The sequence below is a fragment of the Stegostoma tigrinum genome, chromosome 4 (genome assembly GCF_030684315.1).
Source record: "Stegostoma tigrinum isolate sSteTig4 chromosome 4, sSteTig4.hap1, whole genome shotgun sequence".
Classification (NCBI taxonomy): Eukaryota; Metazoa; Chordata; class Chondrichthyes; order Orectolobiformes; family Stegostomatidae; genus Stegostoma; species Stegostoma tigrinum.
In genome coordinates, this window is record NC_081357.1 from 70903581 (window position 1) to 70931513 (window position 27933).

The 27933-nt window shown below is 41.4% G+C and overlaps 1 protein-coding gene and 1 long non-coding RNA gene across 6 annotated transcripts in view; both read left to right on the forward strand.

Annotated features, from left to right (window-relative positions):
• LOC125452490 (A-kinase anchor protein 7-like) overlaps positions 1 to 27933 on the forward strand; it is a 163150-nt gene that overhangs the window by 106562 nt on the left and 28655 nt on the right. The window contains exon 8 of one of the 5 annotated variants that reach the window (XM_048530982.2): positions 3285 to 3865. The exons of 3 other annotated variants lie outside the window; for them this stretch is intronic. In XM_048530982.2, the coding sequence (XP_048386939.1) occupies positions 3285 to 3379 (95 nt within the window). In that variant the 3' untranslated portion in view covers positions 3380 to 3865. Of the gene's footprint in view, positions 1 to 677; positions 1163 to 3284; positions 3866 to 27933 lie in introns of those variants that run through there. One more of the 5 variants, XM_048530983.2, reaches the window with a different exon arrangement.
• Positions 17401 to 21653, forward strand: LOC132209545 (uncharacterized). The gene is made up of 2 exons (XR_009445688.1): positions 17401 to 17687; positions 21365 to 21653. It is a non-coding gene; the product is annotated as an uncharacterized LOC132209545 (long non-coding RNA).

The window sequence follows — 27933 nt, forward strand, 5'->3', positions numbered from 1 at the left end:
ATTCAGGTTGTAAGGACAATGGTTCGGCTTCTTCTAGAGTACTGTGTGTAGTTCTGGTCACCCTGTTATGGGAAGGTTATTATTAAACTGGAAAGGATTCAGGGAATATTTAATCGGATATTGCTGGGAATGGAGGGTTTGAGAAAAAAAAAGACTGAAAAAGCTGGGTCATTTTTTCACTGGAGTATAGGAGGTTGAGGGATGACCTTATTGAGGTTTATTAAATCATGGGGGGACATAGATAAGGTCAATAACAAGAGTCTTTTCCCTCGGATGGGGGTGTTAAAAATTAGGGGGCATATTTTTAAGGTGAGACGAGAAAGATTTAAAAAGGACATGAAAGGCAACTTCTTAACCTGTGTAGAATGAACGGCCAGAGAAAGTGGTGGATGCAGGTACTGTTACAACATTCAAAAGACATTTGGATAAGTTCATGAATAGGAAAGGTTTGGAGAGATATAGGAAAAAAGGGACATGTTTAGTTTGGGAACATGGCTGGTGTGGACTGGTTGGATCAAAGGGTCTGTTTCCATGCTGTATGACTATGATTCTATGACTATGCCATTCTACTTGTTAGTGAAACTTAAATTTGTTTAATGAATAAATCTAGAATTGAAAGCTAACTGCGAAACTGTTTTTGCTTGTAAAAATCCATCTGACTCACTAATGTCCTTTAGGGAGAAAAATTTGTGGTACTTACCTGATCTGGCCAGTATGTTACTAGACTCAACCCAACATGAATGACTTGGAAACAAAAAAAAAATGAAGAACAGTGGGCTCTGGAAGTCAGAAACACAAACAGAAAGCGCTGGAGAAACTCAGCAGGTCTGGCAGCATCTATGGAGAGAAAGCAGAGTTAACATTCTGGATCCATTAACGCTTCATCAGAACAGATTAACTCTTAATAGCCCTCTGAAATGACCGAGCAAACTATTTGGTTCAGCATTTAAAGATGGGCAACAAATACTAGTTGTGCCGTTGACATACACATTCCAGGAACGAATAAAGGAAAAACAGGCTCTTCTAAATCCAGCAACAGGCAGTAGAAATCTATCAACAACTAACCTATAACTGCTTAGCGACTCCTTTAAATTACATAATTGATGGGATCCTTCTTGCTGCTGTATGCACATTCAAGTTTAGAGTCGGCATTATGTCTAACGTACAGTTTTAAAATGCCACTTCTAGAACCTGGTACTGTGGACTTCACTTTGGATTGAAGCAATACCTGTAATTCTGAAAATAAAAGTGCTACATAACTGAATTCTGCAGTGCTATCTTGTTCCTCCTATGGCAGATTCTGCATCCATTTTACAAATTTCTTCATAGTAACCATTGCCTGCTGTGAAAACTGTGCTGACTATCTTGCTGACACCAAAATTAGAATTGCTGCTGGGATCCAATTCTATGTTTGGACCTCAGATGGTGATGTAAGTTAGTGCCTCATTGGGTTTGGATAGGCATTATGGCCACCTTTCTAAAAGTGTCCATAAAAATCATAATGATCAGGATATTGTAAAAACTAAAAGCCAGAGTTGGTCAACCAACTAACTGAGGCTGTTGGTCCATTCACTCGGATCGTGGCTGCAATTATACTTTGCTGCTGGCCCACCAGAACCCTTGTCTCCTTTGCCAATTTAAAATACATCTAATCGAGACTAGAATATGTTCAGTGACCTAGGCTCCATTGCTTGATGGAGGAAAACATTCCAAACACTAATGACCCTTCTCTCAGAGTCGAAATTCATCTGCATCTCTGTTTTAATTGGGAGACTACTAATGCTGAAACTGCACCTGCCTAGAACCTCCCATAATCTACCCTCTTGTATGTTTCAATAAAAAGACTTTGCAGTCTCTAAACTCCATAAGCCCATCTTGCTGTAGCAAGACTTTCCCACTTTGGTACTCCATCACTGTTTGCAATAAAGACCAACATTCCATTTACCTTTTCAATTACTTGCTGTATCTGCAAGCGATCTTTTCATGACTCAAGGAGGGGGACCCCCAGCCCCTATGAAGCATTTGTTATCTTTCTCCACTCAGATAATATTCTGTTTTTTTTATTCTTCCTACCAAAGTGGATAACTTCGCATTTTCCCACATTTAACTCCATCTGGCAATCCTATCTAACGTAACTGACCAAGTGATGAAAAATTGGATTCAGCAGGGTGGCTTGTTTTATCCCTTTACAGATTCTATCCTCCTCACAATTTGCTTTCCTACCATCTCTCTACCACAAGTAAATTTGATGATGATGTAGTCCGTTCCTTCATCCAATAAATTAGTATAGATTCTAAGTTGATGAAGCCCCAGTGCAGTTCCCTGTAGCACTCTACTAACTGCAGATTGTCAACCTGAAAGGACTCATGTTTAACCAATATTGTTGTTTTCTGTTAGTTAGGCAATTCTCTGTGCATACTCACAGCTCATCAGATAACCCAAGCTCTTGCACAGTGTGAAGACTTTATTATTAAATTTCCTATTTTTGATTGTAGACTGAAATTGGAAAAGGACTGTTTTAAAATCAGGGATTGTGGAAGGAATTTTTTGAAGTTTTGAAAATACTTTACTGAAATTAGAAGTTATGATATACACTTTGCCGTGCAAGCAGTGGGAAAAGATACCGGGGATATGTATGCAGATTGAGATTTGGATAACAAGTAGCTGATTGATTTGTATAATTGTGACCAGCCATTGATGGCCAAAGGTCATAAATCTGATTGTGACCCTCTGATTAGTTCCTAGGCAGCTGAACAGCTTGAATAATGTGGGGCGATGCCTTTTTGTCTGGAACTGGGGGTGTTGTGTCTTTCTCTGATCAGTAAAATTATCTGAAGTCTGAAGGAAGCCAATAATTTTCTAATTCACTCATTGGCTTTAAGCTGTAGGCTTTAACCTGTAACTAGCAGACTTTGTAGTTAGTGTGCTAAATATCTGCTGTTCCTGCGAAGAAGATAAAGAATCTGGAGAGAATAGGTTAAAGAACAGAAAGCCATGGCAAGCAAAAGGATCACCTTAGCAAACCCTGTGTGCTATTGAACTGTGGCTGCCAATTTTGTTTTCCCTCTCCACCCATAAAACCAATGTTCTGTTTGTCCATATTTGTTTATATGTGTGTGTAGAGGTTTTAGATAAAGGATAGAATTCTAACTTACTGAGCCGTACGTTAATAGTTCATAGCTATTTACTTATGATTAGAATTTGATTACCTGTAATAGATAGTAATTCTCGTTAAATACAGGAACCTGATCTGTGCTTTCTGTTGAATTGATTCTATCACATAGGTAAATCATGGACTTTGATCAAATTATTGATTCTTCTGGTGACTGAAGATGTAACAGGTGTGGAGAATCAGTGCATTATCCCAAATGGATCGTAGCAGCAGTGAAAATTTTCGTGGTACTTTGTTGGATCCCTTTTTGGAAATCTAAACATGCCACATTTATTTGTTACCCATTATCCAACCTGCTTAAAGAACTCCAGTAGATTAGTCAAACAGTATTCTAAACGTACTGCTTCTGCCTGCTTAATAATGAATTCTAGCATTTTTCTCATGACAGATGCCAGACTAATTTCCCACTTTCTGTCTTCCACCTTCCTTGCCTAGTGTTGCATTTGCAATTCCTCAATCCCTTGAAACTATTACAAAAATCACAAAATTTAAACTGAGGTTGACGTTACTTCTTACAAACATTCTAATAGCTAATTCATGTGGCTTCCAGCAGATGGTAAATGTAAAATCTTCCCAAGATCATTTGTTTGAGAAATGGGTTACAATGGATAATTGTATTATTATAACATTGGACCTTGACCAGAACCACACAGTCTACAACTCATTAATATTTTCCACATTTGGAACATTTACAGAAATGTCTGTGACTTTGTTATTCTGCAGACATTTTTGAAAATGTATTCAACAAATAAAGTTCTTTGTTGGTTAGAATATGTAAAAATGCCCTCACCCATTGCTGCATTGCAATATTTTATGTTTCTTGCATGCACAGTGCAGAGGATATGGAGGTCTTTACCCTTCTTGATAGTAAAGATATTTATCACTAAGATGCAAGAATAGTTCCCTGGTTTGGTTCCTGGGGTGAGGATATTCATGACAGGACATTAGGGTGAAACTCATTGAAATGTATAACATTCGAAGTGTAGCTTGATACAGTAGATGCTGAAAGTCTGTTTTCCTGGTTGAAGAGTCTATATCTCAGGTTATAGTGCCAGAACAGGAGGCTTCCACTTATGTCAACGATGGAAAGGAATTCCTTTAATAGGAGGATTGTGAGACTTTGAATTTGTTACACCAGAGGGCTGTGAATGATTAGTCATCAAGTACATTCAAAGGTCAAGTTGATAATTAGATTTGGGACTAAGGGAATTAAGGGATATGGGTATTGGGCAGAAAAGTAGTATTGATATAAAAGTTTAGACTTGATCTTATTAAATGACACATCTGGCTCAAGGCCTCGTGTGGCCTATACAAGCTCTTGATTCTTAGGTTACTTTGTTCGGCTAGGCATACATTATTTTTGATACAAAACATGAGCTTGGAATAATTGTAAATTGCCATAAAAACTGAAACGACAGCTGATATGTGCTACAAGCTCACCTGAATCTCTGGCATTTTCATGACTTTGAGATGCAACTCCTGTTATTCGTGAAATTAATTTTGTAAAAGTAAAGTCTGATCAATGTCCAGATTGCACTGCATAACTATAATCACTTTAAAAGGGTTATTATTTGAGAATAAACATGCAGCATAACCATGAAATCAAATACTATAAATTTAATTATACAAAATAAATAATAATGATATTGTTACTTAACTTTGAATTCAGCAGAAGAGATAGTGGACCATCACTCAATTCTCATCTTCAAGACCCACATTCCCAGTTGCTGTATAGTTGAAGAGTCTATATCTCATATCAAATGGGCCATTCAGCCACATAGATATATTCTAGTACTTATGCCAAGGGATGAAGCTGTGGAAAGGCTCTAGGATTGACATAAAAAGTGTTTGGGAGTCAGGATGAAACAGAAAATTGGTGTTTGGGTCATCAGGGAGCTGGACGGGGAAGCTTTCCATTCAGGAAAGTAGACCCTGATGGCAGTAATCACCCCTTCTCCCTTTCTGTCTGGAGTAGGCCAGTTGCCAGTCTTTTCTCTGTCCTTGACCTCCTGTCATCACTCTCAATTGTAACTGGATGGGAGGCAGCCCATAAATTGCCAATGATTACTCACAAAAGGGCTTAAATTGGGTCAAAGATTTCACCTCCCAGAGCTCAGCTGCGCCCTCATAAGGTTTCTGACAATCAGGAAGGTCATGTGGGTTGGCTGTGGGAAAGTTGACTAGAGAATTTTACAGATTCACCTACAAACCTGTCATGGAGGCCTGTGGATTCCACGTTGTGATCACCCTTAAATACCTTAAAGTTATTTTCCTCAACTGCACCACATGGTAGCACATTCTCTGTCAACCTGCTCTCTGGATTAAGAGTTGTTTTGAACCAAGTCACTTGCCATATCCATGTTCTTGGAAAGCAATCACTTAATGATCATCAAATGACTGAACTGTAAAGAATCTTGAATATCTTGTATGTGTTAAGGTTTCTATTCTTTTTCGGAAAATTTTGGCACATGTATTTTAGGATACTGGGCTTTGGTCGAAATATGTAAGTTTTATGTTTTACTCTCTTGGCATAAGTTATCATCAAGACCCACAGTACGGATAAAATTTCATATTTAATAAGGAACCAGTAAAATTGGATGGAAAATGATAGGGCATAGTCCCGCAGATTCCTAAAATATGTTCCCAATGAGTGCCGGCCCCAGTACAAACTAGAATCTTTCTGAGGATTTGTATTTGATGAGTTGTATTAAAGTTGTGTAGAGCTTAGCTCTTTTAATACCCAGGAGGCACTATATCTATTTGGTTTTCATCTATTATTTTTAATAAAAGTATTGGTACTTCAATATACGGATGACATTTTGTGAACTTCTATCTCCAGGCTACCACCATCTCTAGCCCAGGCTTTCCCCAGTGCTTTGATTCTAAAGGCTTTGTTGCTTTTGTTTGCATTCTTCTGCCAATTGCTTGCCTTTAGTGAATATAAGACGTGTGTTCAAGCAGCAGCATTGGATTTTTATTGAAGCATTCTTTCTGGTCTCCCAGGCACTGTAAAATTAAACAAACTTTTTAAACTCTTTGAGATAAATGACTGGGGTTGGAGTGGGGATTGGCAGCTGATGCAGTAGCAGAAGGGAGCTGTGTAAAATAAACCACTCAAAAAAACCATGTACAAATGTCGGTTCTGCTATAATGTGATAGTTGTGTTCCTGCGCAACTATATAGAAAATGGCGCTGTAGAAATAATGGGGCCTATGGGAAAAGCAGGGTTAGGGACAGACCACCAAAAAATATCACTCAGAAGTGCTCAAAAATCACTCAAAAGCCTAACACATAGGTTAGCACAGTTTGAATAAATGTTTAATTTTGTATCTGATAATGAAATAAAATGGCAGAATTAACAAAAAACAGAAAATCATTGAGTTTTGTACCTCTCACAGAAAGCACTTCACAACAAAGTCTTTGAAATGATCATGTGATGCTAGACTTTCGGCACTAACATTGCACATGCTCAGAACAAAGCCTGCAAAATAATCATGTGATCTTGATGCATACTCTTCCACACACCAATAGAATCGCATTATAGCTAATACAAGTTCACGTTTTAGAAGTAGCATTATAGCTAATTTGCGTTGCCAGAACACGCTTTATTGCAGAACTGACTGTACCCCTAAAACTGTTAATAATGAATTTTATTGGTTGACTTTTAGTTTTCCACCTCAAGACATTTTGAAAATTGTTTTCCTTGCAGTTTGTGTTTATATATTGATTTAAACTCCACATCAAGCTACACCAATGTAAAAATCTATGTCTCTCAATGTTACTCATTAATTATCTTGAGGAAGTAAAATAAAATTCATACCTTATTTTCAGGTTTTGATGACAACCATTTCACACAATGTCATGGGGCAAGGAGTTGTCAAATTTATCCCAATTGGATAGGTTGTAGTGGATGATTTTTGCCTCCTTGTTCTTTTTTGCATGTAGTACAAGGCCAGAAAATCACATTGGTTTTTAGGAGACGTGAGTGTAATGTTGGTTTCATGGGTGGAATTTTTGGATGAGGCTTGTTTCCACAACATTATGCCTGTTCTTCTAAAAACCGAAAGAATGCGGATATTGTAAATCAGGAACAAAAACAGAAGTTACAAGAAAAGGTCAAGAGGTCTGGCAGCATCTGTGAAGAAAAAATCAGAGTTTATGTTTTGCGTCTGGTGACCCTTCCTCAGGGCACAGATGCTGCCAGACCTTCCAAGTTTTCCCAGCAACTTCTATCTTATGCCTGTTTTTCTTTCTTGCTCTGATCTACGTGGAACGAGCAACATCCCATTTCTCTGTTCTTTACTGATGTAATTATGAAAATAATGTGATGTTTACATATATCTTTTGCATCTGGTGTAGAGCATAAGAAATCCTGTCATTTGTGCGCATACAAGTCTGTTGATGTGACTTGAGTGATTCCTTTAAAGGAACTCATTTTCTGGGAAATCTTTCTCAGGGCTGCATCTATGTTTTGAGATTTTATTTTACTTCGGAGAATGCCTGAGCTACTCTTCGGATATCTTCAATTTTTAAGATTCTTGATGTTGTAGGTTGATTGAAATTCTTTTGTCCTGGTTCCTTTTGACTGACTTGCTTGCTTCTGTCATTCAGAGTGAGAGAGACTTTTATCTGCAACACCGGGGTATTTAATGGCTTTTCACAAAGCTGTGATCTTCACTGCACTCTCATCCATACAGTAGGCAGGGTCATCATGTCACTGACACTCATAAACGTAGGCTGCAGTCTGCTTTTAATTCCTGTCCCAATGTGGTTTTGAAAGGTGAAAATGCAAATATACGTCTCACCCATCTTGTTAATAGTCTGAAACACTCAGAGGGCTTGCAAATTCAGTTTGTAGTGCGTTTCTCCATTTGAAGCTTCTTTGACACCATGTGTAGCACTCTGAAGTTCCTCTCCAGAAAACCACTGGATTTACAATCAAAGTCATTTTGGCTGTGTCAATCCTGTTTTTAAAAAAAACACATTGATACTTAAAAACTCGATACAGTGATGGGAATTATGATCCCTGGTCATGACAGCATAAAACGTGTCTACACTCTGAGACCTATATGAAAATCTTATAACACCATATGACCTTGAGATTTATGAACAGTTGTAGGCCATTCAGTATTTGGAGTCTGCTGTGCCATTCATTGAAGTCAGGGGTGATCTGATAATCCTCAATTCCACTCTAATGCCATTTCCCCATATCTCTTTATTCCCTAACTCAGTAAAATATATCTCAGTATTGCATTACCATGCAACATTGAAGCTCACTGCTGCAAAGAATTCAATGGATTCACGGTACTAAAATGAAATTCCTCCTCACCTCTGGATGTAATACAAGTGAAAAGAAGGAAATTTTCCCTGGCCAACATTTATCCTTCAACCAATGCTAAAAATGGAGAGTGGGTCATGGATTTCATTATTCTTTGTAGGAGCTTTGCATGTGCAGTGAGATGTGAATACATTGGAGAGGTGAAGAAAAGATATATAGAGATGGCTCCAGGATTAGAGACTTCACTTATCTAGATAGACTAGGGAAACTAGGATTATCATTTTACAAGAGAAGATTAGAGTAGATTTGATAGAGATATTGGAAATCATGAGGTATCTGGAAACTCTTGTCATTGATGGAAGATTCAAGAATCAGAACAGTCACTTTAAGCTTTATGTCAATAGAGCAAAATACAGCATAGGGAAAAGCTATTCATTTAGCAAGTGATTAGAATCAGAAATGCACTGCCTGAGAATGTGGTAGATGCAGATTTAATTATTGCTTTGAAAGGTAATTGGATATTTATCTGAATTGCAAAGCTTTCAGGGTGCAGGGAAAGGATGGGAAGTGAGTCTAGCTGTTCTGCTGTTGGAGAGAGCTGACATGGATACACAGCAACATTACCTCCTTCCATTGTGTAACTATTCTTTACTTCTACAACTTGAAGGAGCTAAATATGTTTCCATCAGTCAAACCAAACTTGCTAGTGCCTTTTTACTTGATGCCTATCTCTTTGAAAACTGAAATGGTTGTTTCATGTAAACAATTAAGATGAGGTTTGCAGAATGCCAACTCCTTAACTCTTAAATTCAGAGACAGTATCTTAAAAAAAGAAGACATTTGGTATAAAATCATGCGGTGCCACTTTTTCTCCACAAACATAAATCGGTATAAATTGTTAATAGGCCATTAACCTCATTTTTGGCTTACTAAATCTCTAATGGATCAGAGCTGTTTACAAAAACTGCTTCATTAAAAAGTTCTTTAGAGAAAAACATTTAAAATACCACCTCTTTTCACTTGTGCATTTTGTCTCAACAGGCTGAGGAAGATGTTTACCAGCTTGTTACCCTGTTTTGTGGAGTTGGTCAATGAGCTGGGTTTCTGGGCAAGTTATATTTTGGTCAACAGTTCAGTAGTGTAAAAGGTTGTAAATTGAGTATGACTTTTAATTTACATGAAGTATGTGGTTGCTGTTGGTTGTTTCTTCTGTCCGTCTGCTTGCACATCCTAGGATCATGGGTTCAGTTCAGGAGTGAGAATGATGAATGAAGATGTGTGAGATCAACACAGAATATCCCCACTATAATATAGAAACAGAGGGTTACAGAGGGAGACACAGTAAAGTGAGAACAAAGGAGCAGAGAGAATAAGAAACAGACAAAAAGAGAGATGCAGTCCAAAACAGAGTCAACCAAAGAGACAGACCATGGAGACTGAGCAGCAGAGAAAATCAAAGGGAAGGATAGAGACTTAATCACGCACATGAAGAGACAACAAGCTACAGATGCATGATTGACTGTCACATAATTGACTTTACTTTCTGTGCTGTAATCAGTGTATGAATAGGATTGAAGACATTTTCAGACATGGCAACACAATTCAAATATTGGGTGCATTGAGCATTGTAGAAAGTGAAAGGAATAAGTATTTGGGCATAAAGAGGGAGCTGAGAAAGAGGCAATTGAGGGAGGAAGGAAGATTTACTTTCTATATTACAAGTTTGTGTTCTTCTTTCAGAGGAGTGAGCTAAAAGGTTGTTTAATGTTATAGTGTTAATATAAGAAATCACTCCAGGTTTGAAATTGGATCCTGAGATTGCAAAGCTTTTTCACACGATTAGAAAGGAGACTTTTATCTACAAGCACTACAAAGCAGACCTCAATCAATATAAAGCAAATCTGATAAAAACTGGTGCATTATGAAACCTTGATACCTTTAATGGTAAGAATTCAGAGTGCGAGGACTAACTACTGAAATGTTAAACAGAAAGTTCAGCTATATTTATAAAATTGGTGACAGAAGTATCAGAAATCTTAGGGTAAATTGAATGGTATGGTGGTCAGTGTTGAAGGAAAAATGGGACGCTGATGACAGAGACAAGTGATAACTAATGCAATAAGGTTGAAGTTTTTGTAATGTACTCAAGTACAGTGAAAAGTTTAGAAGTTGCCCCTTATGGCACCGTCTTAAGTACAAATATACCTAGGTACAGAAACTTTGTTACAAAGCAGAAAATAAGGAAAGCAAAGTTAAAAAGTTAAACGTTATAGTCCTTCATACTATAAAGTAGAAAAACAAAAAAACATGGTTAATAGTTAAAATACCACAGCCCATAAGCACCTGGCCGTGCTGGATTCACACTCCTCACAAAGCCTTGACCTCCCTTGCATCAGGTTTGACGTCGCCAGCCGCCCTCGGCTGCCTACTCCCACTCTCACTGCCCTGGGCTGCCTCCTCTCACTCTCGCTGCCCCGGGCTGCCTACTCCCACTCTCACTGCCCCACGCTGCCTACTCCCACTCTCACTGCCCCAGGCTGCCTACTTCCACTCTCGCTGCCCCGGGCTTCCTACTCCCATTGCCCCGGGCTGCCTACTCTCACTCTCACTGCCCTGGGCTGCCTACTCCCACTCTCACTGCCCCGGGCTGCCTACTCTCACTCTCACTGCCCCGGGCTGCCTACTCTCACTCTTGCTGCCCCAGGCTGCCTGCTCCCACTCTCACTGCCCCGTGCTGCCTACTCAAACTCTCGCTGCCCCGGACTGCATACTCCCACTCTCACTGCCTCGTGCTGCCTACTTTCACTCTCAGTGCCCTGGGCTGCCTACTGTCACTCTCACTGCCCCACGCTGTCTACTGTCACTCTCACTGCCCCGGGCTGCCTACTGTCACTCTCGCTGCCCTGGGCTGCCTACTCCCACACTTACTACCCCAGGCTGCCTACTCCCACTCTCGCTGCCCCGGGCTGCCTACTCCCATTGCCCCGGGCTGCCTACTCTCACTCTCGCTGCCCCGGGCTGCCTATTCCCACTCAGACTGCCCCATGCTGCCTACTCTCACTCTCGCTGCCCCAGGCTGCCTACTCCCACTCTCGCTACCCCAGGCTGCCTACTCTCACTCTCACTGCCCCGTGCTGCCTACTCTCACTCTCGCTACCCCGTGCTGCCTACTCCCACTCTCACTGCCCCAGGCTGCGTACCCCCACTCTCACTGCCTTGTGCTGCCTACTCCCACTCTCAGTGCCCTGGGCTGCCTACTCTCATTCTCACTGCACCATGCTGCCTACTCTCACTCTCACTGCCCTGGGCTGCCTACTCCTACTTTCACTACCCCGGGCTGCCTACTCCCACACTTACTACCCCAGGCTGCCTACTCCCACTCTCGCTGCCCCGGGCTTCCTACTCCCATTGCCCCGGGCTGCCTACTCTCACTCTCACTGCCCTGGGCTGCCTACTCCCACTCTCGCTACCCCAGGCTACCTACTCTCACTCTCACTGCCCCGGGCTGCCTACTCTCACTCTCGCTACCCCAGGCTGCCTACTCCCACTCTCACTGCCCCAGGCTGCCTAGTCCCACTCTCACTGCCCTGGGCTGCCTACTCCCACTCTCACTGCCCCACACTGCCTACTTCCACTCCCACTGCCCCACACTGCCTACTCCCACTCCCACTGCCTCGGGCTGCCTACTCCCACTCTCACTGCCCCATGCTGCCTACTCCCACTCTCGCTGCCCCGGGCTGCCTACTCCGACTCTCACTGCCCCGGGCTGCCTACTCCCACTCTCACTGCCCCATGCTGCCTACTCCCACTCTCGCTACCCCGTGCTGCCTACTCCCACTCTCACTGCCCCAGGCTGCCTACTCCCACTCTCGCTGCCCCGGGCTTCCTACTCCCATTGTCCCGGGCTGCCTACTCTCACTCTCACTGCCCTGGGCTGCCTACTCCTACTTTCACTACCCCAGGCTGCCTACTCCCACTCTCGCTGCCCCGGGCTTCCTACTCCCATTGCCCCGGGCTGCCTACTCTCACTCTCACTGCCCTGGGCTGCCTACTCCCACTCTCGCTACCCCAGGCTGCCTACTCTCACTCTCACTGCCCCGGGCTGCCTACTCACCCACTCGCTACCCCGTGCTGCCTACTCCCACTCTCACTGCCCCATGCTGCTTACTCCCACTCTCGCTGCCCCAGGCTGCCTAGTCCCACTCTCACTGCCCCGGGCTGCCTACTCCCACTCCCACTGCCCCACACTGCCTACTCCCACTCCCACTGCCCCGGGCTGCCTACTCCCACTCTCACTGCCCCATGCTGCCTACTCCCACTCTCGCTGCCCCGGGCTGTCTACTCCCACTCGCTGCCCCGGGCTGCGTACTCCCACTCTCACTGCCTCGTGCTGCCTACTCCCACTCTCAGTGCCCTGGGCTGCCTACTCTCATTCTCACTGCCCCATGCTGTTTACTGTCACTCTCCCTGCCCCGGGCTGCCTACTCCTACTTTCACTACCCCGAGCTGCCTACTCCCACACTCAGTACCCCAGGCTGCCTACTTCCACTCTTGCTGCCCCAGGCTGCCTGCTCCCACTCTCGCTGCCCCGGACTGCATACTCCCACTCTCACTGCCTCGTGCTGCCTACTTTCACTCTCAGTGCCCTGGGCTGCCTACTGTCACTCTCACTGCCCCACGCTGTCTACTGTCACTCTCACTGCCCCGGGCTGCCTACTGTCACTCTCACTGCCCCGGGCTGCCTACTCCCACTCTCGCTGCCCCGGGCTGCCTACTCCCACTGTCACTGCCCCACGCTGCCTACTCTCACTCTCACTGCCCCACGCTGTCTACTGTCACTCTCACTGCCTCGGGCTGCCTGCTGTCACTCTCACTGTCCCGTGCTGCCTACTCCCACTCTCACTGCCCCAGGTTGCTTACTCCCCACTCTCACTACCTGCGCCCTTTATTCCCATTGTCACTGCCTGGAGTGCCTACTCCCACTCTCGCTGCTTGCTGCCCCGTGCTGCTTGATCCCACCAATGCTGCCCTACTCTGCTACCAAAAAAGAAGAGGATGAGGGTGAAAGAGAAAAGAAGAAGGAAAGACGAAGAGATTGAAGGATGCGGCTGGTGTGGTGTTGGAGAGGAGCCAGAATGCTGCCTGCCCTGCTTCTGCCACCACCTTGTCACACGAAGGGTGAGGAGTTGGGAGACACAAGCTGATTGAGTATACAGTTGAATGTGGATATATGGTAACTTCAAGCAAAGATCATCCTCAACAGCTTTGCTGGTTGTGGACGAAGAGGTGAATTGTTTATTAGTGATAGTGGATTAAACAGGACCATGTGAAAGAAAAGTGAGAAAAGACAGAAAAGAACATGAACTATAACCAGAGAGTAAAATGGAAGAATAATAACAGCAAGACAATTAAAAAGAATGTGTGAAATAGCAGTTGAAATGGCATGGGAAAGAAGTGTAAAGGAAAACAATACAATTACATCTGTTATGAAGAAATAATTGAAGCACCTAATACTGCAAAGGCTACGTGTTGTGACAACATTACAGCAATAGTACTGAAGGTGTCCCACAGAACCTGCTGCACCTTTAGCCGTGTTGTTCCCATTCAGCTGTAACACTGGCGTCCAGTGTTCCCTCTAAGCTGCGCTTGTTCTTCCGAGTGATGCCAAGGATTTGTCTTAAGAGAACAAAAGTGGAAACTATTCAGACTTTGGACCTGGCTTGCAAATGTTATCCAGGCCTCAGCAATGTGTACCGAGGATATAAACCTGGTACACTCGCAGTTTGATGTTCCCAGTCAACTTACTGTTGTTCCACACGCTTCCTCAGCTTGGACATAACAGCTACAGGTTTTGTGATGTTTGTGTTGATTTCAGAATCAAGCGACATCTACCGGGTGATTGTAAAGCCTAGAAATATGAAGCTATCAACAACCAGCACATTTCTGATAGATGGAAATATGGCAACGTTGTAGACCAGGACACTTGTCATCATGGTGCATATAAAGACAAAGCCCTTTACAATTTAATAATAAAATGTGAGGCTGGATGAACACAGCAGGCCAAGCAGCATCTCAGGCCCTTTACAATTGCCATTTATTATGACTAGGTGAGAAGTGGTGATGATTGCTTTGCTTTTCATCCTCTCTGTCAGTAGCGACAAATATGAAAATATTTGCACACCACTATCACAGTTTATTTAAAACATAGTTAGCTAGGTTAAAATAATGGCACCAAATTACAAGGTTTTCTTGGGTGTAAGAAATCAAAGAATATAGACAAAGAAGAAGGTCAGTCAGCCCTCCAAGGAGCATTATGACTATCATATACTAACTCTGAAAAAAAATTATTAAAAATGAACATCAAACACAGGTAAAAAGCTTAAGAAGGAGAAACTATCTGGTGTGGACAGGAAGAATAAGCTAAGCCGTTTCTTTCTTTTAGAAAACATTCTGTTTGACCCCACTGTAGAGCTTACCCATCATGCTGTTATGGAAAGAGGAGATGACATTGAGCGGCTTTGGTGGGCTACCACTTTTATTCAGTCACTTAAGAGGACCACACTGCTGACATGAAAGTATTAAAAATGGCCTTCTTTTTTCACAGCATCTCTCTTCTAATTGATGAGATCATATCCGTTGTAGATCTTCGGATGTTCTGAAAGCTCATTCTGGAAGCAGAGATGGAAATGTATCTGAACCAGTATATTTTTCCATCTTTGCTTCTGGTATGTTGAGAGTGCTGCCTTGTATGTGGTGTCTTGAAGTATTTCACATTTCATTTCTGCACTCTGTTGGGAATGCTGGACAGAACCTATTCAGCTGAGTCATGGACAGCAAGGTATGAGTTAATGTATCAGTATTGCCTAGAATATCGAGTCTTTTTTTAAAGGATTTAAAAAGTGTTAAGAATTGTGACTTAAGTGTACATAGTCAGGTTATCTTTATGTGATTATCTAAAGAAATGGTGAATAAGAATGGTCTGAGGTAATGAGAACTGCAGATGCTGGAGAATCCAAGATAACAAAGTGTGGGGCTGGATGAACACAGCAGGCCAAGCAGCATCTTAGGGGCATAAAAGCTGATGTTTCTGATGAAGGGTCTAGGCCCGAAACGTCAGCTTTTATGATCTTAAGATGCTGCTTGGCCTGCTGTGTTCATCCAGTACCACACTTTGTTATCTTAAATAAGAATGGTCTGTTCCCCTGCAGCTGTGTATGAAGTAAGACAAGCATTCACACACAAGTATGGGCAAACAGCAGGGAACTACTGGGATTAATGTAATTTCCTTTGGTGGCAGGTAGTACAGTACCAGCACAGACTCAGTGGGGTTGATTTTAATTATAGGAAGATATGAAAATGCCTGTCGAATGTCACTAGTATGAATCCAAACCATTTTTACCATTGAGTCTCAGTCTAAATTCATATTCAGAATGTCCATGTCTTTCCTGTGTGGAAAACAACTTGTGATTTGTAGTGGGATTAGTAGGGAAATTTGAGACGGCACAACAAATCTAGTTGCTCCTCTGCAGTTGCTTCTGCAAAGATGAGCTGACAGAGAGAAACTAGAAAAAGGCCTGCAACATGATGTTCTTCATTCTCCTGGTCCTGCAAAATTCACTGCAACAACTTAATTGCTGCCTGTTTTTGACGATCCTCAAAGGACTTGCTACATACAATGTCATGGGCATGTGCTCCTGCTTGCTACAGCAGTAGCTTACCCCACATGGTAATGTGAGATCAATTCTCAGGTGAATGCGGTGAGCCACACAACTGCTGTTGCCTATGGATTAATGTTGTGTTTATGTGGTAGGAAGGAAAAGGACACTGGAGACAATGGAATTTCAAGGTCTCTTGATGCTGGCATGCATTAATGGGATGAGGTAAGTTGTTCTGATAAAGGGACTGACCTCCCAAAAATGGATTATCCAACCCTCCTCCCTCTGCAGACAACAGGAATAGACATTTCAATGTGCAGCTGCTGTTCATGTGCTACTTCAGTAATAGCCTGGAGGACTGTTTCTTTATGGCCATTAGAAACAGTTTCTGCATTCCCAGCATTCATTGCACTGACCACATTGGGACTGCATTGGATGAATTTCAAGCCCCTGACATCCATACCCAATATTATGACAGTTGTCATAACATTTTTGATCAAATGCTAATTCCTTTGTATGCTATTCCTTGCTACATGTTCCATTTTACATATTAAATTTCAAAAAAAGACATCCTGCCTACACCAACAATCAGATGTAGCACCACAAATCCAAAGAATGTGTTTCACATGTAGCCACACGGAAAGTGACCACCATTACGAGAAAGAAGAGCATGGAGAGATTGTATGGTTTTGGTAGCAGCCAATAGTTTGGTTGATCAAGTGGATTATGATACAAAATTTAATAGCAAAAGACCAGAAAGTGTGAATGGAGCTTTAGAGATCAGGGGTTGGTTGTCTGAAGGCAGCACAATGGTGAGGCAAAACAAATATGAATGAAGAGGAGGCTAGGGCCATGAGGAACGGAGAGGAGTCAAGATGATAAAGTGAGCCAGCCCAGTGTTGGAAGCGGAAGGTATTTAAAGATGAAATTGAAAAAGTAAAAATTCATAGCATAGAAGTAGAAATACTAATATTTTTAGGAATGCTTTGAAAAGCAAGGATTATAGTGGATTTGTACCGACTCATAACTTACAATGCTTTTGTTATATGTTTTATATATATATATGTAATCTATATTTGAAATGTAAAAATACAGAAATGTGGGGTTGTGCAGACATGGAATGGAGTATTGACAGCTTTTCAATTAGCCTGCTTATAGCTGCATCTTTCAGCCAAGCTGTTCATTTATCTGCTTCTAGCTTTGCCATGTTTTTGCATCTGCTACTGTTTCTAACAGATAAAACCGAGCGACAGAAATCCAAAAAAATTGACCTTTTACTAACTGAAGACCGCTAAAGAAAGTAAGAGGATGTCTGCAATAAGTCGATAAAATAAGATAGGATCCAAATGTGGTAGAAGAGGAAACTGGAATATTTTATTTGCCTTGATAAATAATGAGGAGTAAAAGAAAGAAAGGAAATGAGTGAAAAAAGTACAAGAATATCGTAGAAATGAAACGACAAAGGACAACAACTTTCAGGCACCAGAAGACGAAGCTTTTGCTGTCACATGACACCGTCACACTGAGTTTGGTTTGTTGGCCAAAGTTTAGCCAGGACAGTGAAAGACACCAGCATATGAAAGTATGTATTTCCCAAAATTATCAGAGGGTTCTTATTTGTGGCAAATTCAATTGCACTTTGGAAGAAAAAATTCTGAAATTCTGATGATTTGGTAAGGTGTGTATGTGATGAATATATTGAAGTGGGTGTGGAGAACGTGGGGTCAGATATTAGAACGAATAGAGAATCCAGCCGTTTTATGCCTCATGAAGATTTTGCTGTTTATTCTTTTAGTGGTTAGGAAACATGTAAAATGCACCTGCTTTAAACAGTGAAAGGTGCAAGGGTGGGTGAGTACTAATGTAAGACAAGATGGCATCATTAGACAAAATTCCATCTAGTTTCTACGAAAGTTTGTGACCTAACTCATGCAGTTGTAATGTAACTGTAAAGTTACAAGCCTCTATCTAACAGCACAATGAAACATAGCAGTTCACATTAAAGATCTCAGCATTAGCATTTCACAGCTTCTTTGCATGACCATGTTTCTCTAGCACTTTCTGGTTTGTTTGTTTCAGAAATAATATGAACTTAATAGCTTTGGCTGAGGGGGCATAGCTCACAAAGACACGGCAGAGAAGTCCAATACAAGGCAGGGATGACTTCAGCATGCAGGTGAGCTCAGAATGAGTGAGCACTATGACAGCATTTGATAAGGTACCACACATTACTCTGCATAATAAGATAAGACCTCATGGTGTTGGAGGTAGTATATTAGCAAGGATGGGGACTGGCGAACTCATAGGGGACAGAGAGTTGAGATAAAGGGGACATTTTCAGGAAAGCAACCTGTAACTAACTAGTGGATGCCAAAGGGATCAATGCTGGGGCCACAATTATTTACAATATGTATTAATGACTTGGATAAGAAAGTGAATGTACTGTTGCCAGGTTTTCAGATGACACAAAAATAGATTTGGAAGGCATGTGGTGAGGATGACAATTGAGTGGACAAAAACTTAGCATATGGATATAATGTTGTAAAATGTGAAGTTATGCACTTTGGCAAGAACAGACGATCTGAATATTAATTAAATGGGAGAAAAACTTATAGAAAGCTGCAGCACAGAGAGATTTGGGGATCCTTGTGCATGAATCACACAAAAGCTGGCATCTAAATTCGGCAGGTAACGGGGAAGGCAAGTGAAATGATGTTCTTTATTTCAAAGTGATTGGAGTATAAAAATAAGGAGACCTTGTTAAAATGATAACACTGTGAACAGTTTTGGTCCCTTTATCTAAGGAAAGAAGTACTGGCATTGGGGAGCCCGAGAAACTTCACTGGGTTGGTTCTTGAGTATATGGAATTTTATTATGAAGAGAGCTTAAGTAGTATAAGCCTCATTTGAGTTTGGATGAATAAGAGTTATTGAAAACTTGTAAGATCTTAGAGAGCTTAACAGGTTAATGAGGAGGAGTTATTTCCCCCATGGGAAAGTCTAGGACCAAAGGACAAATTCTGAGAGTAAGTGTGTGCCCAATTAAGACAGAGATGAGAAGGAAGTCTTTTCTCTATGAGGGAAGTCAGTCTGTGAATTTTTTTATAGAAGAAGGCTGTTGACGCTGGGTTGTAAAGCACACTCAGAGCTGAGATGGACTGATTTTTAAGGATTATGGGGATAAGGCAAGAAAATGGAGTTGAGGATTATCAGATCAGACATGACCTTTTCGAATGGCTGAGCAAACATGATGGGCTGCTTCTGAACGAATGAATGGTTTTCTTGTCATGTGTATTTTAAAGTGACAAAAACAGTAAAATACAGTGAAAAGCTTCCACCGGTACCATTTTGAATAGTTTAAGAATAATTTTAAGAAAGAAGTATCTTAAAGAGAGTCCATAATCTTCCTGCCACTGCTTCGCTGCCGCCAGCACTGGACCCAACCTGTGTTGAAGTTGGCGATCCTTAGGCACCATCTTTCGCCCCTGGGCATTTCTCCACCAATGTAGCCACCAATACCAGGCCCTGTTCTCAACCCTTCGTCAGCTGCCTCATCGATGCTGCTGCCAACTTACCAGTTGCTGTCGTGCTGCAGATCCCGATGCAGTCACCTTCTGCCTTCATCATCAATGCCATCACAACCAAGCTCTCCCCAGAAGGTAACTTGAAGCAAAAACTAAACAGGAAAAAGAAAATGTGGAAAGACGAAAGAAAGGAAAAGCAGACAGGGTGGACAGGCCCTGGGCTCAGGAGTCCGGACACTGCTTACTTCATCACCGTCATCTTGAACAGAAGGCATCTTATGGCTTTATTCTCAACGAGTGAAGAGCGCAGAGGTGCAGCATGGTCCAGTCCTTGAGCTGGGTGCATGTCACTGAGTGTTCAAGGACTTTGCAGCAGCATTACAATGACAGTTGCCCAAGGTGTAGCATTGAAGTGTGGAAGCATCTTGCAAGTGGACCAACGCTTTGACCTGAGGGTTCTTAGAGGCTAGCACTTACCTCGTGCCAGTGACTGTGGATGTAGGGTGTGTGTGACAGGTGCCAATAGAGTGTGCCCTGAGATGTTGGTGCCCAGTGCCCAACTTGGAGGTCTTTTGGAGCAGGTGGCAAGCTGAAGAGTACCAACTCTGAGTTGCATGTCCAGATTTTTTAATGTTGCTTGGCTTGAATGTTTGGTAAGCTGTGAAGCTGAATATTAGAGCAAATTGGATCATTAGTAAAGTGTTTAACAGGCTATAATTCCCCCTTAATTGGCAACTTGCCTATGGAAAGACACATCACACTGCTCATCATATACATAAAAGTTGGAACGAGTCCTTCTGACATTAGGATGGGCATTGCTGGTCTTCTTGTCCAATTCTGCACAAATCTCGCTATAGCCCATGTTGCTTAGACCCTTGCCTGATTCAGCCCAGCATTATAATCACACAGTTATGTCACCTAGATCATAAGATCAGCAAAGTTATGTTATATGACACTGCGCTACAGCTGAAATACCGTACCATAGTTCAATGTGGTCACACCAAATAAAAGCACCGTAGGGGCTTAAAGGGTGTACAAGGGATGCTTTCGTCACTGGAGAACTAATTACAAGGAAAGATTGTACATACTGCAACAGATGAGATTGATAGAACATTTCAGGGCAAGTTGAGGAATTTTCACTGAGGCGCAGGTAAGAATCTGGATCTCACTGCTTGAAAAGGTGGTAGGGATAGAAATCCATGCTACATTTAAAATATTGTTGGATATGAAATTTATTGCTACAACTTACAAGGCTGCAGTCCAAGAGTTAGAAACTAAACTACACTGGATAGCTCCTTACAGCTAGCATAGACACACTATCAGAATCATACAGCATAGAAAGAGGCTGTTTGGCCCATTAAGTCTGCAGCGGCAAAAAATTGAATAGCCTCCAGCTGGGCTGGAGATCTCAATCTATCCTTGATGAGCAGCACTTTGTCATTGTTCTGATGAAGGGTCACTCAACTCTCTCCCCCCCCGCCCCCAAAACGTTAGCTCTGATTTCTCTACACAGATGCTGCTAGACTTGCTGAGATTTTCCAGCAATTTCTCTTTTTGTTTCTGATTTGCCGTATCTACTGTTCTTTTGATTTTTATTTAACACTTCATCATTTATGGGCTCAGCCCAACTCTCCATTGTCCACAAGATTAGCTAAGTTGATTGACAGAATTGAAATACCTTCCCCTCTTCAATTCCTATCATTCTTAAGAATGTTATTACTCCTTTTCCTAACAGGAGAGGAGGCACCGTGTGATTGGGAGTGAAAGGGAAGAGAAGAAAGAAATGATAGAATTGTTGAGATAACATGGTGTAGAGATGGATGAACACAGCAGACCACGCAGCATCAGAGGAGCAGGAAGGCTGATGTTTCGGATTTGGACCCTTCTACAGAAATGGAAGCGGGGAAGGGGATTCTGAAATAAATAGGGAGAGAGAGGAGGCGGATGGAAGATGGATAAAGGAGCAGATAGGTGGAGAGGACACAGACACATCAAGGAGGTGGGGATGGAGCCAGTAAAGGTGAGTGTAGGTGGGGAGTTAGGGTGGGGCTAGGTCAGTCTCGTGAAAATGGACAGGTCAAGGGGGCGGGATGAGGCTGGTAGGTGGGAGGCGGGGTTGGGGCTTGAGGTGAGAGGAGTGGATAGGTGGGAGAAAGGACGGACTGGTTTTGGGATGCGGTCGGAGGAGGGGAGATTTTGAAGCTTGTGAAGCCCACATTGATACCATTGGGCTGCAGGGTTCCCAAGTGAAGTATGAGGTGCTGTTCCTGCAATCTTCGGGTGCCATCGTTGTGGCACTGGAGCACGCCCAGGATGGACATGTCATCCAAGGAGTGGGAGGGGAAGTTGAAGTGGTTCACGACTGGGAAAGAATTGTTGCCTTCTTTTACTCATGCCATTTTGTTTCCTTCTCAAATCAGCTGCTTCATTATATAAACTCAAACAGCTGATGATAAAAGTTTAGCTTTCCATAAATGAAATGTTATATAATTACATGTATGATTTATTGCACATCATGAAAATACATATGCATGAGGCTCTGGTTATGAAACAGCCATTTAATCTTTGACACAGTTTTGCTTATTCCGGAACAGACAGACTACAACAGGGAATTATTCTGCTCTGAGTTATCATTAGGTACATGGAGTGCGGTGACCAATTTGTACAAGGAACTTATCTTCCATGAATAGGCCAGGGTGAATAGGTTGGTTGGTCGTTGAACTCAGTTGTTGATCTTGTACAATTATCTCACATCTAATAATAATCAAATCTTCAAGTTAATTTAATTAAATGGCACTTGGCATTTTATATTGACAAACAATTTTGTAGCTTAGCAACAAGATGAGGTACAGCACTACACTATAATGAATTTTCTACTCTTCCTATTGGGGCAGTCTGGAATTTAAAGCTACATCTACTGTAAGAGAGAGAGAGAGAGAATCATAATAATGCTTCACTCCAAAGTTCAGGAATGAATAGATGTACGCATGTTGATAGCTTGCATTCAAGTCATTAGTACTCAACGATGTCCCACAACATCCTATCTGAAGTGACTCATCAGGTCAACCAACAGAAAATATGTAACAGCTTCCTAGACTTCTGGATCAGAGTCAACTTTAATTCCAATACAATGGAATGAATAGCAGCTTATTTTCATCACACATCATACTTTTTATCAGCAAAATTTTTATTTTGTGTCAATTTCTTTCAAGTAAAATGACCTGTCTTTCAAATACAGTATATTTTTCATGGTACAGAATTCTAAATATGTTGGAGTTTTTCTTTGTTAATATTCATCAGGCAAGGTAAAAAGCATTCATTGATTGCAAATAAGCTAAAAGTATAAAATTTACTGCAATCTTGCTGCATTAAGATTCAGAGTGAGGGAGATAAAAACATATGTTGTAAAGCAACTGTACTATACTTAAAAAAAATTCACCATGTTGTCAGCAGAATTTGCCAGGCTGTTAACTCTGGGATAAATACAAATTTGCCAGCTGCCTGAATTGTGAGCAGCATACTGATTTAGCAATGCTGGAGCATTTCAAGTTGCCAATTCTGTTGATAGAGGAAGATTGTTCATAGCTGAGAGTTTCATAAAGTCCTTTACTGCAGAAGCTCCGTGAATAAGTAAAGTTTAAAAATCCTACATACTATGCTAGGACCTCCGATAAAGTAATCCTTTTCATCTTGACACTGTGGGAGCTTCACATTAGCATTCCTGATGACATTAATCATTGGATACTTATGTGTGCTTGTAAATTCTGCATGGAGTAGAAAATAACCTTGAGCTTGGCAGATCGGAACAAAGATAATATGGCTTTTTTTCACTTATATTTGCAGACTTCCAACATTTTGGGGATGGGTATTTCTTCCTGTAGCATCCAGTTACACCAAATTGTAGTCTTTACTTCAAAACCGGTATAAACAGCTATTCTAGGGAGTTGGAACAGTCGAATTCTCTTCCAGAGAGCAGGCAGAACACACAAGGCTGAATGGCATCCTTCCATACTTCTGTGCTATAACCATTCTAATTTTGTAAGTTTAATATATTTGATATATGCTCAAGATCTGGTCCCATATGTTACAACTGTGAAAATGTTTGACCATATTTGTATATTTAATTGATATTGAAAGAATCATTACTTGGTACTTCAGCTGATCCTAACTGAAGTAAAAAGTGAGTCATAAGAGTTAGAGACTTAAACTCCTGACTGCTTTGTTGACTTTTCATTAAGTTTAGTTGGATGAAGAAAGCATTTTGCAATTAGTAATACTAAGGTATTGTAAATAATCTTTGAGGCAGTCAACTTTGCAGAATACTGGGTTGTTTATAATGTTGTCCCGTATGTTAACTAGAAGCATATCTGTAGAGATATGTGATAGGATTTTTACATGTTCAACAATATTTAGAACTATGTTGGTGAGTCTAGTTTATGAGAGGCAGTTATCAGATAGTTATAGTCCAACCTCACAAGAGTAAGTGCATGAAACATTAATGTTCAGCTTCATTCCTTGTAATTCATTTAAATAATTTCAAGAAACACAAAATGAACTATGTAAGATGGGGAAGTATAATTTCATTTTCATTTGTTGAGTGGAATCACTCAGTGAAGCTGGTCACTGGAGATTTTTTTCTGTACATAGATAAGTAACATAAAATATTTCAAAAGTCTTCCTGCCTCTCTGCACACAACCTACACAAATTTTCCCCACCCTTCGTATAGCCATTTGCTAAATATGAAGAAATGGGCGTCAGGTGCTTCAGTTATGTCTTTCAATTTACACAGCACTTTCACAGATATTCCTGAAGTCAGGGTTATATTTTCTCTCTGGTCCAAGCGGCCAGTTTGTTTTCTGACGGCCCCTTCAGAGCTGTCTGTAAACACTCTCTCATTTCTGTCACTTGTTATCTGTTGACAATCTGCTGATCTGCCTTGTAAATCTACAAACAAGTGCTCTATCTTGTGAGAAAGTCTGAATAAACAAATCCTGCAAAGGTTGAGAATTTGGGATTAGCCTTCAAAAGTGTGAAGAGTTTAAATCTAAAATTTTCAGTCAGTTTTGAAACACATATTCCAGGTATTGCTTTGTAATAGCTGTCAGCTCATATGTACATTGAGATTTACAGTATTTTGCTGCATTGAAACTTTACTATGATTAAGCAATCTTTGTTTTCAAATTTCTCCATGACCTTGTCCTTTCCTATCCTTGTAATCTCCTCCAGCCCCAAAAGCTTCTGAGGTATCTATGTCTATCTAATTCCAACTTTCTTGAATGTCCTCAATTTTTACTAATCCATCGATAGTGTCTGTGCCTTCAGCTATTCTGGTTTTAAGCTCTGGAATTCTCTTCCTACTGTTCTCCACTTCTATCCCTCATTTTCCTCCTTTAAGACGCTGTTTTAAAATAACCTTTTTTTACCCAAACTTTTGATCTCCTTATACAGCTCCCTATCATATTAGGTTAATAGTGCTCCTGAGAAATGCCTTAGGACATTTTATTATGTTAAAGGCATAATATAAATATATGTGGTTGTAATAAAAGTGAGAAAGTAGCAATGGTAAATTGGAATGTGACATTTGACAGTTCCTAAAACAAAAATAGTAAATACGATCTTGGAAATTATTGTTTTATATTCTTGGCATATAAACATTTGTGGCATTGGTATGATAATCCTTCATGCTACATTTACATTTTAAATTTTGAATAGTTAATGATTTGCAAATATATTGCAATAATGATATCATGGATATAATTATTGCAAAATATTTCTCAAATATTTTGTTCGTAATACAGAGTGTAATATGAACAGCAATGCTGTATATAAAGTAAGGCCAACTCACATTACAAATATCATTATACATAGAGGTTATGACTATTTTGTAAATACAGCTAGTTTGGGATGTGGATTATTTTATACGTTTAACACTACATAGAGGGAGGTATTGGGTGAAGCAAATTAATGAATAGAATAACTTCATTCCAAGATACAGTTTGGCAGTCATGGAAAGAAAGATGATCCTATTTATAAATAAAAGGCAGTACCCAGTCAATAACAATGTCAAAATAAGCTGCATATGAAGACTTGAAAAATTAATACTGTCTTACTGTCTTCAAAACCTGAAGACAAGACAGAAGGAAATTTGTTCGTTGTGGCACGATTGAATTTACAGCGTTGTTAAATCTTACCATTCGCAGGATGTTAACAGCATCTCTCTGAAAATGTGGTGGGGCACGATCGAAGAAATATCAGAAATGCCCCAAGATATTTTTGTTATATTGAATATGCAGAATAATGAGTTGTTTTAATATTGAGAACGCTTCCATTCTTGCAACTGTTCATCTACTTTGCAAATGCATAGGCATTCCCACATACCAGCCCTCTGTATTGCTGCCATGACGTTGTGTTTACCGTTTGGCTTATTAATTTTTACAAGACCAAGACCACTTCCTGTCCTGAATAATGTGGGCTCAGAATTACATTGTGTCGTTGCTAGTCTGAGCACACATTCTCTGTCATATTTCCTACTACTGCAGTGGATAGATATAACTTTCTGTTCTTTTGAGTCTCTGCTTTTATTTTAAAATTGCAACTAATTTTCTCCTTGCATTATGGCACTGTCTCCTGATGTATCCAAATTTAATCAAAAGTAGCAAATAGGTTTTTCCAGTATGTGGGGGAATGAGAGGGAATAGTTAAGACCTACGAGAGCTAGATGTTGGTGAATGCAAAGAGTTAAAGAACTAAGACATAGTGATTTACCAGGAATCCAGTAAGAACTTGCTAACTTCTGCAGTTAACTGCTTTGGAAGTGCACAGAATACCCCATGTCACAGTCAAGGCAGTGATTTGAAATATGTTAAAACCAACAGGGTTTAACGACCAGTGTGTAAGCTTCCCAAATTGTTCCAACTTGCCACGCTCAATCAGGCAAAAGTACAACAGGGGTTGGCAGGGTTGTGAAATTGGCAGGCTGAAAGCCTTTAATTTCTGACACCGAAGTACCTGCATACGACTTTTGTTTGTGAGATTTACTGTGAGAGTTGTTTTTACTGCAGTTCTTTGCAGATCATTTCAGGGTTTATTTCAGTCAACTTATCCCTTTTTGATCGGTTCTCCGAGCTGCCAGCATTCATAGTGACATGGAAGCAGCTAATGTAGCTCTACTTTGAACCTTTGACGAAGCTAATCAGCAACACCAACTGGACCACATGCTCAGACACCTGCCACTTCACAGGACTGAAGGGCTGATGATGCACCTCTAGTTTATGGGGCTGGGAGGAGGGGCTTGTTTGGGCAGTGGTGGTGTGCTTAGTTATTGCATAATACCTTCAGGCTTCCTAGGGCAAGCCTTTTTGATGAGTAGATCACATAGACCACCCCAGCCTTGAATTTCTTCTCCTCCGACTCCTTCCAGGGATTACCCAATTATGTAGATTAATCATAGAACCCCTACACTGTGGAAACAGGCCCCTCGCCCAACGCACACACCTACCCATCCTCATATAGCCCACCTAATCTACACATCCCTGAATACTGCGGGCAATTTAGCATGACCGATCCACCTAGCCTGCATTTCTTTGGACTGTGGGAAGAAACCAGAGCTCCCGAAGGGAACCCACGCAGACATGGGGAGAATATGCAAACTCCACACAGTCACCCGATGGTAGAATCAAACCCGGGTCTCTGGCGCTGTGAAGCAGGAGTGCTAACCACTGAGCCACCGTGCCGCAGGTGAGCGATGGCATGTTTGACATTTACTATGATATAGGTAAGGCCAGTTGAAACAAGTGGGCCATCTAATTAGTATTAGATGGATCCTCACATATTTGGGGAATTAGAGTTTGTGTCCATTTGGCAGTCAGGGATCCAAGATAATAAAGTGTGGGGCTGGATGAACACAGCAGGCCAAGCAGCATCTTAGGAGCACAAAAGCTGACATTTTGGGCCTAGGAAGGGTCCAAACAGTCAAGGCAGCCAGCTTAGAAATGAGCACTGCCCTTGGTCATGTGGTAGCGCTTGTAAGGAGACCCATCACAGAAGCCATGTGAGCACAAGAGGTTAATGAGTAAGCTAATAGTCTGAGGGTGTGCTTTTTAGTCGGCATCTTCAAGGGTGCACCGAATTGTGAGTGTCTGCTGTGTTTTGCACAGCATTGTGCATTCGAGAGGCCTAAAGCTGAGAAGAAGAATGTGATGGCTGTGCTGCACCTTTGGAAAGGACAAAAAGGAGAAGCTAGAGAACATTTTGTTAAATCTCAGCAAGGTGTTGAATTTCCTTTGCCCATTTAAACTAACAGA